Here is a 17529-nt window from a genome sequence, read left to right as displayed (position 1 = left end):
CAGGTTCCATCCCTCATCTGGGAAGATCCCACATGCCGCAGAGCAACTAAGCCCATGTGCCACAACTACTGAAGCCCATGTGCCTAGAGCCTGTGCTCCACAACAAGAGAAGCCACCGCAATGAGAAGCCCGCACACCACGAGTAGTAGTCCCCACTCACTGCAACTAGAAAAAGCCCGCGTGCAGCAACAAAGACCCAACGCAGCCAAAAATAAATAAATATATATATAAATTTATTTTTTTTAAATCCAATTCATATTGTTATAATCTAGTACATAAAATTCTACTAACTGTTCTTAAAATTTTACTCATCCACAGCCTTCACACCTAGTATCACGTGACTAAACTCTCAGCAACCAACAGATTCATTCAGACAGTATCAATTAGAAGTAGATTACTGTTCAACCAAAGATACTATCTGGTCTGGATGTGAGGATAAAAAATCTCCACAAATTGGCCTCAAAGAAGGGTGGTATTCATGTGCTTCAAAAACTCCTTGGTCACCTAGCTTTGCTAATCATGCAAAACCACAATGTAGACATATCACTCTTTAGCTCTATTTTTTTTTAGCTATTTTTTTAAAATACAAATTCCTCTGTCATTTAAGGATTCTACCAATTTCATTGGTAACTTCCTCTTTTTTCCTCTCAACTACTCTTTTAGGATGCTTTAGTTCTAGCAAAACTATTTTACTCATTTTCTTCAAACACACCAAGCACGCTTCTGTCTCTTTGTCCCTGCTATTCATCTGTTTGAAATGTTTTACCACCTATTTGCTTACCAAAGTCTAAGCCTTCAAATCCCAGTACAACTGTCACCTTTTCCTTGAAACTTCTCTTGACCACCAAAATTCTTAGTAGCTCTTTATCCAAAGAAACAGATACAATCCTAGCACATAACTGACATTTAACTTATGATATAATAATCTCAAATATCCTTCATATAAACGGAAATCCATTCCAGTGTTATTCCTCGTATAAATCCAGGTTCCCCTAATGGACTAATGCTATTTAAGGGCTGGCTTTATCAGCACTAATCACAGGGCCCCTATTTGGTAGGAAGTTTTAAGTGTTTGATCTTAATAATAATTTTATAATATAACATGAAAAACAACACATATATTATGGCAGTTCCCAACTTTTAAAATACCACATAATATACAAAAAACGATGTAATATTTGTAATCTCCAAAGGCTGAGGGACTCTGTATTTAGGCATACTTACAACTGTGTAGAGTATCAGTTGGGAAGATCTGTACTAATGTAAAAGACCAAATGCCAACAGCAAGGGAAAGAAATTTAGTTAAACTCCTTCATTATGTTTGTATTTAGATTTCTATTACAACCGTTATCTAGAAACGTCTCGATTTGTTGTCTTCAGCAAATAAAAACTTGTTATGCTTTTATATCATGTATAAACTCCACTCATTTTATCTTTCTGACCATAATTGGACATAATTCTATATGCCAACAACCTCAGCCAAAGTAGTATTTAATTTAAATAATTTAAATAATTAACTCTGAAAATAGAAGCTAATAGGAACAAAATTCATTAATGCTTTAAGCCTATTCTCCTACTGTGAACACAAAGCACTTTTTCCCTTGGACATCTACAGATTTCTGATAATTGGAAAATAAATCACGGCACTGGCATTTTACATGCCAATGCCGTTATTTATTTCATTTATGATTTTTAATAATAAGCCTTCACCTCATTTCTATTTAACTCAAGATCTTGAATAAAGACCTAAGTGAGTCTTGATGATTTCAACATCATCTTTGTTCCTAAAATTCTGTCTCCACCTCTACCCCACCCACCCTCATTTCCTTAAACATACTAAAAAAGTCACTCAATTCCTTTTGAGTTTCTAAGGAAATCTAAATAGGGTTCTTATCCTTTTGAACCTCAATGGAGCACTTATATTTAATCATTCTCATAAGGAACTTCTCTTGTTGCCAGGAGGCAATAAAATGGCTTTTTGGGGCAAGAGTTAATTTGCCAATTTGCTACTTTAAAAGTAGGCATTACTTGACAATACATTACTGAGAGGCTGGACACTCTTATACTTACTTGCTGGTGGAAGTACAAAATGGTACAACCCATATGAAGGAGAATATGACCACCTCTAACAAAAACTCAGAAATGTACCCTTTGGCCCAACAATCCTAGAACTTACCCTAAAGATACACTTCCACAAATACAAAGCAATGTGTAACAAGGTTATTCACTTCAACATTACTTGAAATATTACAAGCAATCTCAAATCAACAATGAGAGCCTAGTTGAGTAAACTATGGCACATCTACACATAGAATACCAAAACACCATGAAAATGAATTTAAAGACATTTCCAGATACGGTGTGATTTCCAAGACATATTGGGTGAAGAAAGCAAAACACAATAGAGTATATATAGTAGTTTACCTTTTAAGAAGAAGGGTGGTAACACAGAAAGGATAAACCAGAAACTAATGAAAATGATTATCTACAGAGGGGAGGTGGGTGGAGATGAAGTGGAAAGGATAAAGATGGGAAGAAGACTTCTAGAAGTGTAAGTTTTTCTATAGTTTTGACTCTTGAACCATGTAGAATTAAATAAAAAGAACGAACAATGTAATTCCTAAAATTGAATACACACACTCCTACAACTGAACAACAATAAAACAAATAACCTGATTAAAAAATGGGCAAAGGACTTGAATAGACATTTTTCTAAATAAGATACACAACTGGCCAGTAAGCAAGAAAAGATGCTCAACATCACCAGTCCTCAGGGAAACACAAATCAAAACCACAACGAGACATTACCTCATACCTGTTAGGACGGCCACTATCAAAAACACAGAAAATAAGCACTGATGTGGAGAAACTGAAACCCTTGTGTACTACTGGTGGAAAGGTAAAATGAAGCAGCTACTATGGAAAACAGTATGAAGGGGTTCCTCAAAAATGTTTAAATAGAATTATCATATGACCCAGCAATCCCAGCTATATCCAAAAGAATTGAAAACAGGATCTCAAAGAGATATATGCACACCCATGTTCACTGCGGCATTACTCACGATAGCTGAAAGGTGGAAGCAACCTAAACTTCCATTAATGGATAAAGAAAGTGTGGTAGATATATACACTGGAATACTACACAGCCCTAAAAAAGAAGAAAATCCTGTCATATGCTACAAAATGGATAAACCTTAAGGACTTCATGCTAAGTGAAATAAGCCAGTCACTAAAGGACAAATACCATATGATTCCACACTTATACGTGAGGTATCTAAAGTAGTTAAACTCCTAGAAACAGGAAGTGGTCACTAAGGGCTGAGGGGGATGGGGGAAAGGGAGTTGTTCAGTGGGTACAGAGTTTCAGTTTTACAAGATGAAAACTTTCTAGAGATCTGTAGTATTGACAATGTACATATAGTTAACACTACTGTACTGTGTACACTTAAAAATGGTTAAGATGGTTTTTGTTATGTTTTCTACCACAATAAAAAAAAAATCAAGCAAAGATAATACTCGTCAGTAGAAATGAAGAGTCCAGTCCACAAGAGTGAAGGTATGTATGTATGTGTATATACATATAAAATTGAATACAAACAGAAAAAAATAAACCAATTGTTGGGACTTCCCTAGTGGCGCAGTGGTTAAGAATCTGCCTGCCAATGCAGGGGACACGGGTTCCATCCCTGGTCCAGGAAGATTGCACGTGCTGCAGAATAACTAAACCCGTGCTCCACAACTACTGAGCCTGCACTCTAGAGCCTGCAAGCCACAACTACTGAGCCCATTCCCTGCAACTACTGAAGCCCATGCTCTGCAATAAGAGAAGCCGGTTCACCACAACAAAGAATAGCCCCCACTCGCCACAACCAGAGAAAGCCCATGAGCAGCAACGAAGACCTAACACAGCCATCAATCAATCAATCAATCAATCAAGGGCTTCCCTGGTGGCGCAGTGGTTGAGAGTCCGCCTGCCGATGCAGGGGACAAGGGTTTGTGCCCAGTCCAGGAAGATCCCACATGTTGCAGAGCGGCTGGGCCTATGAGCCATGGCCGCTGAGCCTGCGCATCCGGAGCCTGTGCTCCGCAACGGGAGAGGCCACAACAGTGAGAGGCCCGCGTACAGCCAAAAACAAACAAACAAAAAAACCAAATCAATCAATCAATCAAGGCAACATTTTATAACCACCAAAGTGGGTGCTAAAACAGTTGAGTAAGAATTGCTGGAAAACAAATTATTCTTAAAAACTATTTATTACCTTAAATATTACTTATTCATTGCAAAGGGAGGGAAATACCTTTACAATGCAGAGGGCTGTACACAAGTGATCAAACTTAGCAAAGCCAATAGGACAAAATGACATTATATGTCTCCTGATATGATGCTAAGGGAACTACACAACACCAATTGTGTAGTATACTTGCCAAAAAAGGTTCAATTTGAATCTAAGCATGAGGAAATAAGACAAAACAGATATGAACTCTTATAAGACAAATGCTTCAAAAAATGTCATGAACAACACACCCCCAGAAAATGAGAGGACTTTCTCGATTAAAACAGACAAAAGAGATGTAATAAATGCATGTGATCCTATACTGCAACTTGGATAGAGGAAGAAAAATTCAACTTTTAAAAAGTCATTTTTAGGGCAGCTGAGGGAATTTTATTATGGATAGCATAACAGGTATCACTGTATCAATGTTAAATTCCTTGAGTGTGATAATGATAATTGTTATAAAGTAGGAGAATATCCTTGTTCTAAGAAGACTGCTGAAGCATTCAGAGGTGGAATGTCATGACAGATGCAAGTAACTCTCAAACAAAAATGTATGTTACATCTGTCTCCCTCTGTGTGTGTGTGTGTTTGGAGAAACATTAAAGCAAGCAAAAGTAACAAAATGTTAACAACTGGTGAATCTAAATGAAGGGATGACTGTTGAAGGTACAACTTTTCCAACTTTTCTAGAGGGATAAAATGTCTCAAAATAAGAAGTTAAAATGGATTTTTTTTAAAAAAGAGAGAAGGGGGGAAATCATCGTTATGATTGGCCAGTGATACTTTCTAGTAAAAATTCAAAAAATGTAAGAAACAAGCTCTAGGATCAAATCATGAACCTCCCCCATAATTCTTCCCTAACTAGCACGTAAAAAAGTTCCTACAATTTTTTTCTTAGAGTATTTAAAATAAATTTTACAAATCTAGCAAATTGGCTGCAAATATATACTGTTGTTTTTGAGATTAAATGTTTTACAAATGTATGACTATAGCTACATAGTACACTTTGACTTATCATGAGAGCTCCTGTGGTAGATTAAAGACGGCTACAAATTCTTTCCTACTTCTTCCATTGAGAAGTAGGGTCAAATTTTCTCTCCTTGAATGTCAGCTGTGGTATGACTACTTTAAACCGTAGAATAAGGTAGAAGTGCCACTGCCAATTCTGAATAAAGTCTTTAAAAGTACTGGCAACTTCCTCCATAGTGTCTTGGAACCCTGAACCCAACTACCCTGCTGGAGAGACCATGTGGAGAAGCCTTAACACTGCATCATAGACAAGAAGAAGGGCCCAGCTGAGTCCAGTCTTTCCGCTGTTCCTACTGAGGTACCAAGTGTTTGAGAGAAGCCAGTGTGTATATACTTCACCAGTCTAATCACCAGCTGAATACCAGTGAGTGAGCCCAGTATGCAATGTGGAGCAGAATAATCAAGCCAAGCCCTGCCCAAATTTCTAATCCACAAAACTGTGAGATAGTAAGAAAAGTTACCAACAGTAGGCAAAAAGTAGAAGTCACCCTAGTGTCCATCAATGGATGAAAGGATAAACAGATGTTATACACGTGAATTCTGACACATACTACGATACAGATAAACCTTGAAGACATTATGCCAAGTGAAATAAGCCAGTCACAAAAGCAGCAATATTGTATGATCCCACTTATATGAGGCTCCTAGAGTAGTCAAATTCATAGAGACAGAAAGCAGAAAGGTGGTTGCCTGGGCTGGGGGAAGGGGAGAATAGAGTTATAATTTAATGGGTACAGAGTTCAGTTAAGGATGATGAAAAGTTGTGGAGATGGATGATGAGGCTGCACAACAATGTGAATGTACTTTTACGGCACTCAGCTGTACAATTAAAAATGATTAAAACGGCAGGGGCTTCCCTGGTGGTGTAGTGGTTAAGGATCCACCTGCCAACACAGGGGACACCGGTTCGAGCCCTGGTCCGGGAAGATCCCACATGTCGTGGAACAACTAAGCCCACGCACCCATAGCTACTGAGCCTGCGCTCTAGAGCCCACAAGCCACAACTACTGAGCCCGTGTGCCACAACTACTGAAGTCTGCGCGCCTAGAGCCTGTGCTCCGCAACAAGAGAAGCCACCGCAACCAAAAGCCCGCACGCCACGACGAAGAGTAGCCCCCACTCACTGCAACTAGAGGAAGCCTGCACACACCAACAAAGACCCAACAAAGCCAAAAATAAATAAATAAATAGATAGATAAATAAATAAAATAAAAGCTGTGCTGCATGAAGTATTACTTCACAAATGTATATTGGCTATATTTTAGGACTTCATTTTAAGAAATCTTGCCTCTCCATTTAACTTCTTAATTACTTAGCAGAATCTTCTGCATTAATACAAATATTAAAGTAAAAGATATAAACAAAATTCAGACTAGGAATCACATATTGAATTATGAGCAAAATTAGCATACTATGTGGCAATTAGGGATAAATAAAAGTCATTTATGCAAGTGAAAATAATTACAACAAATCAAGTATTTCTGAGGTCCACCTGAGGGGAAGAAAAATGAAAGAATTCATGGCCTTCCTGCCCCTAATCTATTCCTCCCCTCTTCCAACCTAGGTTTGATGGGAAAAGGGAGATGTCCTACCTAAATCAAGCTCACCATACCCCACTTCCTACTGAACTATCCAACAGGCCAGACTATAGAAAGTAGAAGCACGAGCATGTGGAAGAAGGAGAATGGCTGACAGAAAGAGAAAGATTACAGAAAAATACAAAGAAAACACAGAAGTAACACCTAGTGGGAGAAAAGTGGGGGACATTTTCAGAACAAGAAAACCCTATTATTTAATTTTTCCTCATTCTTAGTACCAAGGTAATAAGTATTTTGATTTGATTCTGTGACAGAATGAATATGGCAGGTTTGGGTATGGAGCTGTGGCTAGAGAACTGTCTGGGGCACTGAACTCTGAGAGCAGATAATAAGAAATGGATATAGTAACAAACTTCATCCTAATCCCTCCCTTTAAAAACGAAGGCTTTCAAGGGCTTCCCACTTCCAAAATAGCAAAAAAGGAAGAAAAAACAAGCGTGTAGCACACAGCTTTGTAATACATGATCTGAGATAGACCGTGTATAACAAACTGTGGGCAGAAGCACTTAATGGAACTTTGTACAACATTGTTTATAGGTGTATCTTGTTTATTAAACTTATCAGACATGATTTGCATTAGTTTCAGAATCCTTAATGAAATCTTGATGCTTAATATAACATTGGTATTAAAATGTCTGCTATCCTTGCAAACAGCCTTTGTATGAATTTTAATATTTCTGCCAATTAATATATATTTGTAATTTACCTAAATAACAAAACTGTTAATGATGGTTTTCAGCTTTATGTGACTAGGGTTGGTCACAACCTCTGAGACTCAGTTTCTTCATCCAGAAAATTAGAACAAAATGAAATAACCTCTAAGCTACCTTCTGGTTCTAAAATTCTAAATATCTGTGTTATCATCTCTAGTATGAAATCTCAGATAAAGTACTTAGCTGCAATTCAAAATATTTTCAAATTATCCTTCATCTTCAAAAATAAAAATATTTCTCTAAACCAGTATTAATACAAAGTATTCGAAGAGTAGTCCCCGCTCCACGAAAGCCCTAGCAGCAAAGAAGACACAACACAGCCAAAAAAAAAAAACCAAAGTATTCATTCGCTCATTCAAGGAATATATGTTGAGAACCTATGTGCCAGGTATTAAACTTAGCACTGGGAGGATACAAAACTAAGCAAATAGATGTGATACCTATATTCATGAAGCTTACAGAGAAGCTGGGGAGACAACCAAATAAACATATGCATAAATGTAATATCACATCTGTAATAAGTGATATGAAGGAATTAAAAGAATATATTAACAGGGAATCTAAGAGACTTCCCTTAATGAACTGAGAGGAAGAGTACATATATGGGCTACATAATTCTAAATCTGTCTAGACAGAAATGAGCATGGCATGTTCAAGGAACTGACAGAAGGCCAGTGTGATTGGACATAAAAATATTTAAAGTAGTTCCTTGGAAACAGAAATTAAAACTTCTAAAATACAAAAGTATGTCTAAGTTCCTCCAAAGATATACTCTAAGAATTATTTTCAAGAAAGCTTCAAAGCATCACAATAATTTCTAATGTTAAAAAAAAAAAAGAAAACGCTGTCCCATATCTCCCTGCAAAAGACCAAGTTAACTCTCATTGATTCCCTTCTCTTTTCACTTTACTGTTTTCAACTGCATAATAAAAATCACAACTTCTTTGTTCAACTTCGTTTAGATTCCTTAGAAGAAAGCAGCTATAAGAATAAGAAGATACATGATGCTATTGCCCTGGCTCTGCCACTAACCTGTCCTATGGCTGACCTTGGTAAATGTTACCTGGCCACTTTGGGTCTAACGTTTGTTATCTGTGAAATAAAGGGAGTTCCAGAATTTCTTTTAGAATCCTTCTAACTCTAAAATTATGGTTCCACTGTAAAAATGCTTGTTCCAGTCTTGAAAACTGAAGAAAATGGACCAAACATCTCTGAATTCCACTACCCAAGATTTTTTTTGTTTGTTTGTTTTTGTTTTTAATTTTGGCTGCGTTGGGTCTTCGTTGCTGCACGCGGGCTTTCTCTAGTCGCGACGAGCGGGGGCTACCCTTCGTTGCGGTGTGTGGGCTTCTCATTGCGGAGCACAGGCTCTGGGCGTGTGGGCTTCAGTAGTTGTGGCACGTGGGCTCAGTAGTTGTGGCTCGAGGGCTCTAGAACACAGGCTTAGTAGCTGTGGCACACAGGCTTAGTTGCTCCGTGGCATGTGGGATCTTCCTGGACCGGGGCTCGAACCTATGTCCCCTGCACTGGCAGGCGGATTCTTAACCACTGCACCACCAGGGAAGCCCCACTGACCAAGATTTTACTTGCCTTTAAGCACTTTTGTATTTATACAGCATTTGAACATTGTTACTGTGTTATAACAAACTACCAAATTTATCCACAAATAACACCAAAGTTATCAAAAATACAGTTAAATATTGTTTGAAACCTATACTTCCAACGAGACAGTAATACTTTAAACATGGATCCCTAAAATGTACAGAGTCAAAATCGACTTAGAAAGGCAGGAGGAAGACAGAATCATAATTCTTGAGAAAAGCAAAATTTTAGCAATAGGACATTCAAATTGGTTAATATGTGTATCAAATTTAACTTCCAAAAAAACTCATAAAAAATGAATATTCTAACCGTATGCTCATTCTAGACTTGGTGTCAATTTCTAGTTAACAATATTTCTGATATTTAATCTATTTCCAAATGGAAGATGTATATACGGTCATAACTTTTCTTTTTTTAACAAGATTATCCGTCACTAGAATTCAACGTTTTGATATTCTTAATATGAAAATAAAAATTAAAGGACCTATAAATTTTTTAACTTAGCTTTATATTTCATAATTCATATTTCAGCATCTCAGAACACTTAAGAACAATAACAATATAACCTTAAGAAGCATCAATTAAGCACCCTACTTTATGTACAGTCTTTAATATCAAGGTTTATTTTAATGGACGGCATTGTGTCCCATTCCTTCCAAAGGGGCAACAAACCACAGAATCCAATTAGATTTTTAACAACAAACTACAGGAATACTTTAAATATTAATCACTCATAACATGGTAAACATTTACTAGGCACTATAAGTTCTAAAAGCAAAGGGGCAAGATTATTCCTTAAAATACATTTCACCAAGTGCCCAAGGTAAAGACTGGCAAAGTGTCAACATCGTTTCTTCCCTCACCTCCCACCAACACTGATTGATTCTAACACTGAAATGTGTCTTGTAACGTTCCCTATCACTCTATTCCCACTATCATAGCCCTACTTCATGATTTCAACATCTCTGACCTAGACTACTGTTAACAGTTTCCTAGCTGGACTCCCTGTCTCCAGTCTTACCCTGTTCCAATCCAGCCCCAATAGTGACAACCAAAACATCTTCAGCATTGCCAAATGTCTCCTGGGGGTCAAACATGTCCTGGTTGAGAAACACTGCATCAAGCTGATCCCTTAACAAGAACAGCACTTACTTTGTAAGGCTGTATACACAATCTATGTCCATGCAACAAAAAGCAAAAAATTAACTTACCTAAGGCTGAAACTTACAACCTTGACATTAGGACCACCATGCTTAAAAATACACTGACTCATAAAAAGAGCCATAATCACTCTCTCTTAAAACCCCTCTGGGGACTTCCCTGGTGGTCGTGGTTAAGACTCTGTGCTCCCAATGCAAGGGGCGCAGGTTTGATCTCTGGTCAGGAAACTAGATCCCCGCATGCCGCAACTTAAGACCCAGCACAGCCAAATAAATAAATATTTAAACAAACAAACACACACAAACCCCTCTGAACATGTGGACATAAATCATCATCTTACTTCAAGCCTAAATTATGAAAAGTCAGTATCTTCTGTCAAAGTTTAACCATACTATATACATATTTAAGCTTCTGGATGTTAGAAAATTGTAATAATTTTTTAAATGCCTTTTGTGCTTTGATAAATCAGTCTCCTCAGAAGTTGATGAAAACCTTCCTAAGCAAATTACTGCCTACCTTTAAGGCTGCAAGCTACTCTGCATAGTATTCTCGTAAATATTTCTAGAAAGAAAAAAAAAACTTAAAAAAATACTCGAATTCTTATACTTTAAAAAAAAGTAAGATTAAAAAAGATCACACACACCCTTCGAATTTCCCATAATGATTATGCCCCTAACAGAAATCACCAAAGATATAGCCAAGATAGAACAATACCTTTCAGAGGCGGTAAAAGAAAACGTAAAATATCTAAAAAAAAAAAAAAGCCTTGGTCAGTGAAACTCTTAAAGGCCAGGCCCAGCAGAGCTGTAATACCACAGGAGAGAGCACCTCCTACCACAAACGTCTGAAATGTGAACATTCGGTCCAGAGGAGCTTACCTTCAGTCGTTTGATCATTTCGTCGGTGGTGATCTTGTCGGTGATCTCCTTTACCCCCGGAGGGTAAGAAATCTTCCCGTCGGCACTCACAACGCCACAGAGGGCAGGGGCAGGCTTGGGCTGCGCGGTCGAGAAGTCCATCCTGGGGGACAACTTTTCTTTCACAGTCCTCTACCGGCCTCTATCGGTCAGAAAACAAAAGTTCAGCGGGAAAGGGACGACTTTGTAACCTCTTTTTTCATTTCAAAAATCTCTAATCTGCAAAGGGCCCTTTCTCCCGGGAGGCCGGGGACTCGCGGCGGCCCCGCCACCCGCTCCTTCCCGGGGCTTGGATCCTGGCGGCCGCCGCGCCGCGCCCACCCACGCGGGCCCTTCCAACACCGGGCCCACTGGGCTCTCTGGCACCGGCGGCCGCGGGAAGCCCCGGGCAGCGCCAGGAGTTTCCCAGTCCTCCTTTCACAATGAAATCCACCCCCAAACACCGAAGTCCGAAGTTTGGCGGCTTCGAGAGCCCGGCAAAACCCCTAAAGCCCCCGCTCGGTCAGAGAGAAGCCTCGAGTCCCCGCCCGGCCGGTCCCCTCCGGGAAAGGAGACGCGAGGCCTATAGGGCTCGGCTTAGGCCTCAAAACTAGGGACCCAACCGGACCCACACGCAGCGGCTTCTCCCGGGGACGAACGCCCTTGCCGGGCAGAGCTGCTGAACCCCAGGCGTCCCCGCCACGCTCCCGCCCCTCCCGTGTCCCGCTCCCCAACCCCCGCGGGAGGGGAAAACAAGCCGCCCTCCACCCCGAACCCCAAGCCAGGAAGCGGCTGACGCGGCTCCGCACTTCACACACATTTTGTTCCTTCAACTTCGGCTGAGGCTCCCCGGCGGCTTCTCTCGCCCCCGGCCACTCGGCGCCGCCGAGGCCTTACCGGCACCTCCGGGCAGCCCCGCCGGGCCTCGGTCCCGCGCCCCCACCCCCCACCCGCTCCGGTCTCCCCTTCCGTCCCCTCCCTCCACCAGCCGAGGGCGGGAGCCGAGCCGCCGCCGCCTTTACCTCCTCTTCATGCGGGCGGAAGGTGCATCGAGCGCCCGGGCCTCTGTCAGGTGGTTGCGCCGCCGCCCCTCTCCGGGCTGCACACAAAGCGGCTCCGCCGGTCCCGCCGCCGCCGCCGCCCGCCCCGGAGCGGCGCTGGGGCTGGCGGTGCCGAGGAGGAGCAGTCGCCGCGGGGGGAGACGCGGGGCGAGTGAGCGCTGGGCGGGGAGACACTGCCGCTCTCCGTCTGGCCGAGGAAGAGCAGCCTCGGAAAAGGCTCCTCCGGGAGCGTGTGCTCGTGTGTTCGCCCCGGAACCCCGGGCCCGCCAGCCGGCACCTCGCGCCGGCCGGGTCCGCCAACCCGGACCCGGACGCCCCTCGCAGTGGCGCGCGCCCGGCAGTCCGTGCTCCGGGCAGCCGGCGCCTCTAGCACCCACCGGTCGGTCACGCGAGCGGTGCGGGAGCACGCGAGAGAAGGGCGCGCGCCTCGCTCCCGCCCCTTCCTCCGCAGGCCGTGCCTCCGCCTCCCTCGGGCCTGAGGCGGTGGCGCGCGGGGCAGACAGCGCCGCCACCCGGTTGGCGCCAAGACCTGCCGCGGCGAACGCCTCCGGGAGGACTAGACCCGAAAGGCGAGCGGAGGAGGAGCCCGGCTGGCGGGAAGCGAACCGGTCCCCGCGGCCCTGTGAGGGCAAGCGGGACGAACAGGGCTTTATCTTATGCCGCGGAGATGAGTTCATGACTTTTGGGGTTCATCCTGAGGGACGTGGACGGAAATGGTTGAAAAATGGTGAATTACTTGGTGAAAATGAACTGATTTCCTCCCCAGGGACGGAGGATCTACCAACTGAGGAAAAGTTTTGCAACATGGTACAACGTGGGCCGCTCATTCTTGTTCCTTCTGACAGCCACCAGAGTTTGCCCTCCCCTCTTTAGATGTCTAAAATTAGTATTTTGAAAGCAGCAAAATATGAAAATAGCATTGAGTCGAGTAGTTCTTAAAGAAAGGTCTGAAACGTAGGATCCTGGACTCCACTCCCAAACCTGGAGAATGAAGATCTATGAGACTGGAATCCAGAAATAAGCGTGTTTACAAATTAGATAGATGGCTCTTGTGAATATGGAATAATTCATTTTTTTTTAAGTGTTAAGTATACCGAAGAATAACTTTCTTTCATCCAAAGGAAAGCCCAATGCAGTGGTGTTTGAGCAGTTTAATATAAAAGAAAATTGAAGCAGATGAACCTCAGAAGCACGTACATAATTTCCGAAAACGAAGTTGAAAAAAGAACACAATAATGTGAAATAGCAGGCAGCTCTTGAAACTGACCACTACCATAGTTTAAAATTATATTCGATTATTTATTTAAATTATTCTTGATGGATATCCATCGGTCTTTTCCACATTCTTTGCTTGATCTTAAAAATATTATAGGTGCTGGGACTTCCCTGGTGGTGCCATGGATAGGACTCCACGCTCCCAATGCAGGGCGCCCGGGTTTGATCCTTGGTCAGGGAACTAGATCCCACATGCATGCCACAACTAAGAGTTTGCATGCTGCAACTAAGGAGTCTGCCTGCTGCAACTAAGACCCAGCACAACCAAATAAATATTGAAAATTCTTTCTAAAAAAAAAAAATATAGGTGCTGCCCTCACTGAATTGTTTTTCAGGTATTCCACAAGGGAACAATCATCTTGGAATCTAACACACCACAGTTGCTGATTTGCTACAACTCTGCCCAAAAGTCAGAGCTTTGTTCTTGGGCATTTAGAGTAGCAGGCAGAATCCATTTAAGATTGTCTTCATCCAAACTATGAAATTGACCAAAACCTACACTCTTTTTAGGCTCTTCTCTCACATATGATTTTTAAAAATCTGTCACATTTAAATAGCTAAAGAGTGCTGCTTTTTGTTTTCATTCTTGCTCTAAGTAATTTACCCATAATTAAATGGAGTTTTGCATATACCCATAAGTTTTAATTTTATACAACTTATTACTTTTTTGATACTGTTTGATTTTATAAACACTCATAGGATAGTAAGCCCTAAGGATTATAACACATAAAAATGTTGAATTTATATAATTCTAAAATTCAGGAATTCTGAAATTCTTGTTTTTACTTTCTTTTTTTAAAAGTTTTCACTTAGTGTAAATGAGAAGAGGTACATTCATTTGAGCAACAATTATTTAAAGAGGGCCTATTATGCAAGGCATTGTTTTGGGCACTGAGAAAAAAATCTGTGGTGGGGAAGTGGACAAAAATCCCTACCTGTTGTGGTAGAGCTTAATTTGTTTGGGGAGAGATAGACAAAAAAAATAAATAAATTGCTATGGAAGAAAATAAAGTAGAGAAGCAGGGGTGAGATGCAGACCACATATAACCTTTTAGGCCTTTGGCCTTTGGAAAGACTTTGGCATGTACTCTGAGATGGAAGTGTTTTAAAAAGAGAAGTGATATTATATGATTTATGTTCTATGTGCTAGGCAACCTTTGACAAATTAATTTTTCTGTACCTCATTTTCCTCATCTGTAAAACAAGGATAATAGTTTCTATTTCAGAGGGTCATTATGAGGGATAAATAAGTTAACATTTGTAAAGTGCCTAGAATAGTAACTGGTACATACTAAGCTCCACATAATTTTTTTTTTTCCTTTTGCGGTATGCGGGCCTCTCACTGTTGTGGCCTCTCCTGTTGTGGAGAACAGGCTCCAGACACTCAGACTCAGCAGCCATGGCTCACGGGCCCAGCCGCTCCGTGGCATGTGGGATCTTCCTGGACCGGGGCACGAACCCGTGTCCCCTGCATCGGAAGGCGGACTCTCAACCACTGCACCACCAGGGAAGCCCCCACATAATTTTTTAGTATATGTAAAATGAAAGAATCACTCTAGCTGCTGGGTTGAAAATAATGTAGAGATGCAAAAGTAAAAGTAGGGTAACCAAGTATAAGACAACTGCAAAAATCCCAAGGAGAGATGGTAATAAGAACTGGGTAATAACAGTGGAAGTGATGAAAAATGGTACAAGAAAAAGAGAGGAGTCAAGAAAGCAAAGTTTTTGACCTGTGTAACTAGAAGGATGAAGTTACCACTAACTGAGATGGGGAGGACTGTGCTTGGAACAGATTGAGAGTCAGAATGTCTTTTAGAATCTAAGCTATTTAAAAGTTAATTTAGGGCTTCCCTGGTGGCACAGTGGTTGGGAGTCCGCCTGCCGATGCAGGGGACGGGGGTTCGTGCCCCGGTCTGGGAAGATCCTGCATGCGCGGAGCGGCTGGGCCCGTGAGCCATGGCCGCTGGGCCTGCGCATCCGGAGCCTGTGCTCTGCAACGGGAGAGGCCACAACAGTGAGAGGCCCGCGTACCGCGAAAAAAATAAATAAATAAATAAATAATAATAATAAATCAATAAAAGTTAATTTAACAGTTACTCAGCTCCTGCAGTGGGTAAGGCATTATACTAGGCCCTGGGGAAATATTTAGAAAACAAGAAGGCAAAGTCCCTGATCTTGACAGTATCAGAGTCTAATGGAGGAATCACAGACATATAACGAAACATAATCAAGGCAAGGGTGTGATTTATATTATAACAGGGATTTACATTATATTGTCTGGGAGCCTCGGAAAGGGGTGCTATGGGAACTTCCCAAAGGAAGGGGCATTTGAGGCTGGGCATTGGAGGGTGAGTTGTTGTGGTGAGTAGTTTTTGTGGGGCGAGCAATAGTTAACAGAGATAACCACAAGGTGAAAAAAAGCCTTGAGGTAATTAAGTGCAAATTCTTTTTGAGGAAAAGACTTTGATGTGATTAGAACAATAGTTGCATAAAAGAGTAGCTTGGCTTTGTGAGACTTATTCTACCCCCACTTAATTTCCATCAGCCCCTCTCCCATATACAAATGTACAAGCATACAATCTATGTACCAAATGGCATCCAATGCAGCTTCAGGACAAATCCCTAACCCCCATTTCAATCATACTACCAACCACAAATTCTTCCTACATAGAAATTCTAGATCCAAACTCTAGGGCACTGCAACAGTGGAAATGTTCCACACTTGCATTGTCCAATACTGTAGGTACCAGTATAAAACACCTGAAAGGTGGCTACTACAATGAAAGAACTAAATTTTCAATTTAATTTAATTTTAAAAAATCTAAGCAGCCATTAGTGGCTACTATATTTGACAGTGCAGCTCTGGAGTGAAAAGTTTGTAGGAGTGATTGACAGAAGATGAGGGTAGAGGATAAACTGTGTTCACACTGAATGCTACAGATGTTGAACAGAGTGGTAGTTTCAAAGGATGAATTGGGGTAATAGGAGACTAAAGACGTTTATAGTGAAAGTGAATTAAGGTAAAAATACAACCAAACAGATAAAAATGAAAAAATATTTAAAGCAGTTTTTAAAAATATGTTTTTTGTTTATCTGAAATTCTTTATTCGCTTTTCAATTTAAAATGTAACTAGCTAATTTATCCTGAGTAATTTCACAGATTAAACGTTTGAATCTTCTATATACCTCTGGTCACAGAGAAATTTTAACAATACATCATAATTAGTGTGAAACTAAAAAAATTGTACTTTAATTTATTTAAGTGTCTTTCCAGATATCACTGACAGCTTAGCTAAAATTTAAATATATTTAGGCATAGGATAATAACATATCTATCTGTAGTGAATGAAATGAATTTAACATGTTTCACTGATGACTGATGACTAAAAACATGAAGTCTGAATCATTTTAGCCTAGTGTGACCAAGATGTTAATGATTAACTTATTTGTCATGGTAATTTAAAGACTTTATTTGAATCTTGTTTAATACCTTAGACTCCATGCACATCTCTCTTCAATTTTTTTTTTTTGCGGTACACGGGCCTCTCACTGTTGTGGCCCCTCCCGCTGCGGAGCACAGCCTCCGGACGCGCAGGCTCAGCGGTCATGGCTCACGGGCCCAGCTGCTCCGCGGCATGTGGGATCTTCCCGGACCGGGGCACGAACCCGTGTCCCCTGCATCGGCAGGCGGACTCTCAACCACTGCACCACCAGGGAAGCCCGATACTTTAATATTTTTAAAAATTATATCTCCCAATGTCAAAGAAATTCTGCCCCCTTGATAATTTTTTTCTAATGGTGGTAGTAAAATGAGAAATTATTTGGAGTTATATTTTATATGAATGCCACTTTGCAGCCCTTCCTTAAATTGCTAGTATTTGGATGATAAATGATTATAAAACTAAAAGAATTGTCAG

At 41.1% G+C, this 17529-nt stretch overlaps 1 protein-coding gene across 1 annotated transcript in view; it reads right to left on the bottom strand.

Annotated features, from left to right (window-relative positions):
- The window catches only part of PDS5A (PDS5 cohesin associated factor A), a 117968-nt gene extending 106569 nt beyond the window's left edge, over positions 1 to 11399 (bottom strand). The window contains exon 1 of the mRNA XM_065877521.1: positions 11259 to 11399. Coding sequence (XP_065733593.1) covers positions 11259 to 11399 — 141 coding nt within the window. The remainder of the gene's footprint in view (positions 1 to 11258) is intronic.
- Between the last annotated feature and the right edge of the window lie 6130 nt (positions 11400 to 17529).

This window comes from Phocoena phocoena, chromosome 5 (assembly GCF_963924675.1).
Source record: "Phocoena phocoena chromosome 5, mPhoPho1.1, whole genome shotgun sequence".
Taxonomy (NCBI): domain Eukaryota; kingdom Metazoa; phylum Chordata; class Mammalia; order Artiodactyla; family Phocoenidae; genus Phocoena; species Phocoena phocoena.
The sequence above is the reverse complement of the archived record's forward strand: the minus strand, read 5'-3'. Positions and strand labels throughout refer to the sequence as shown.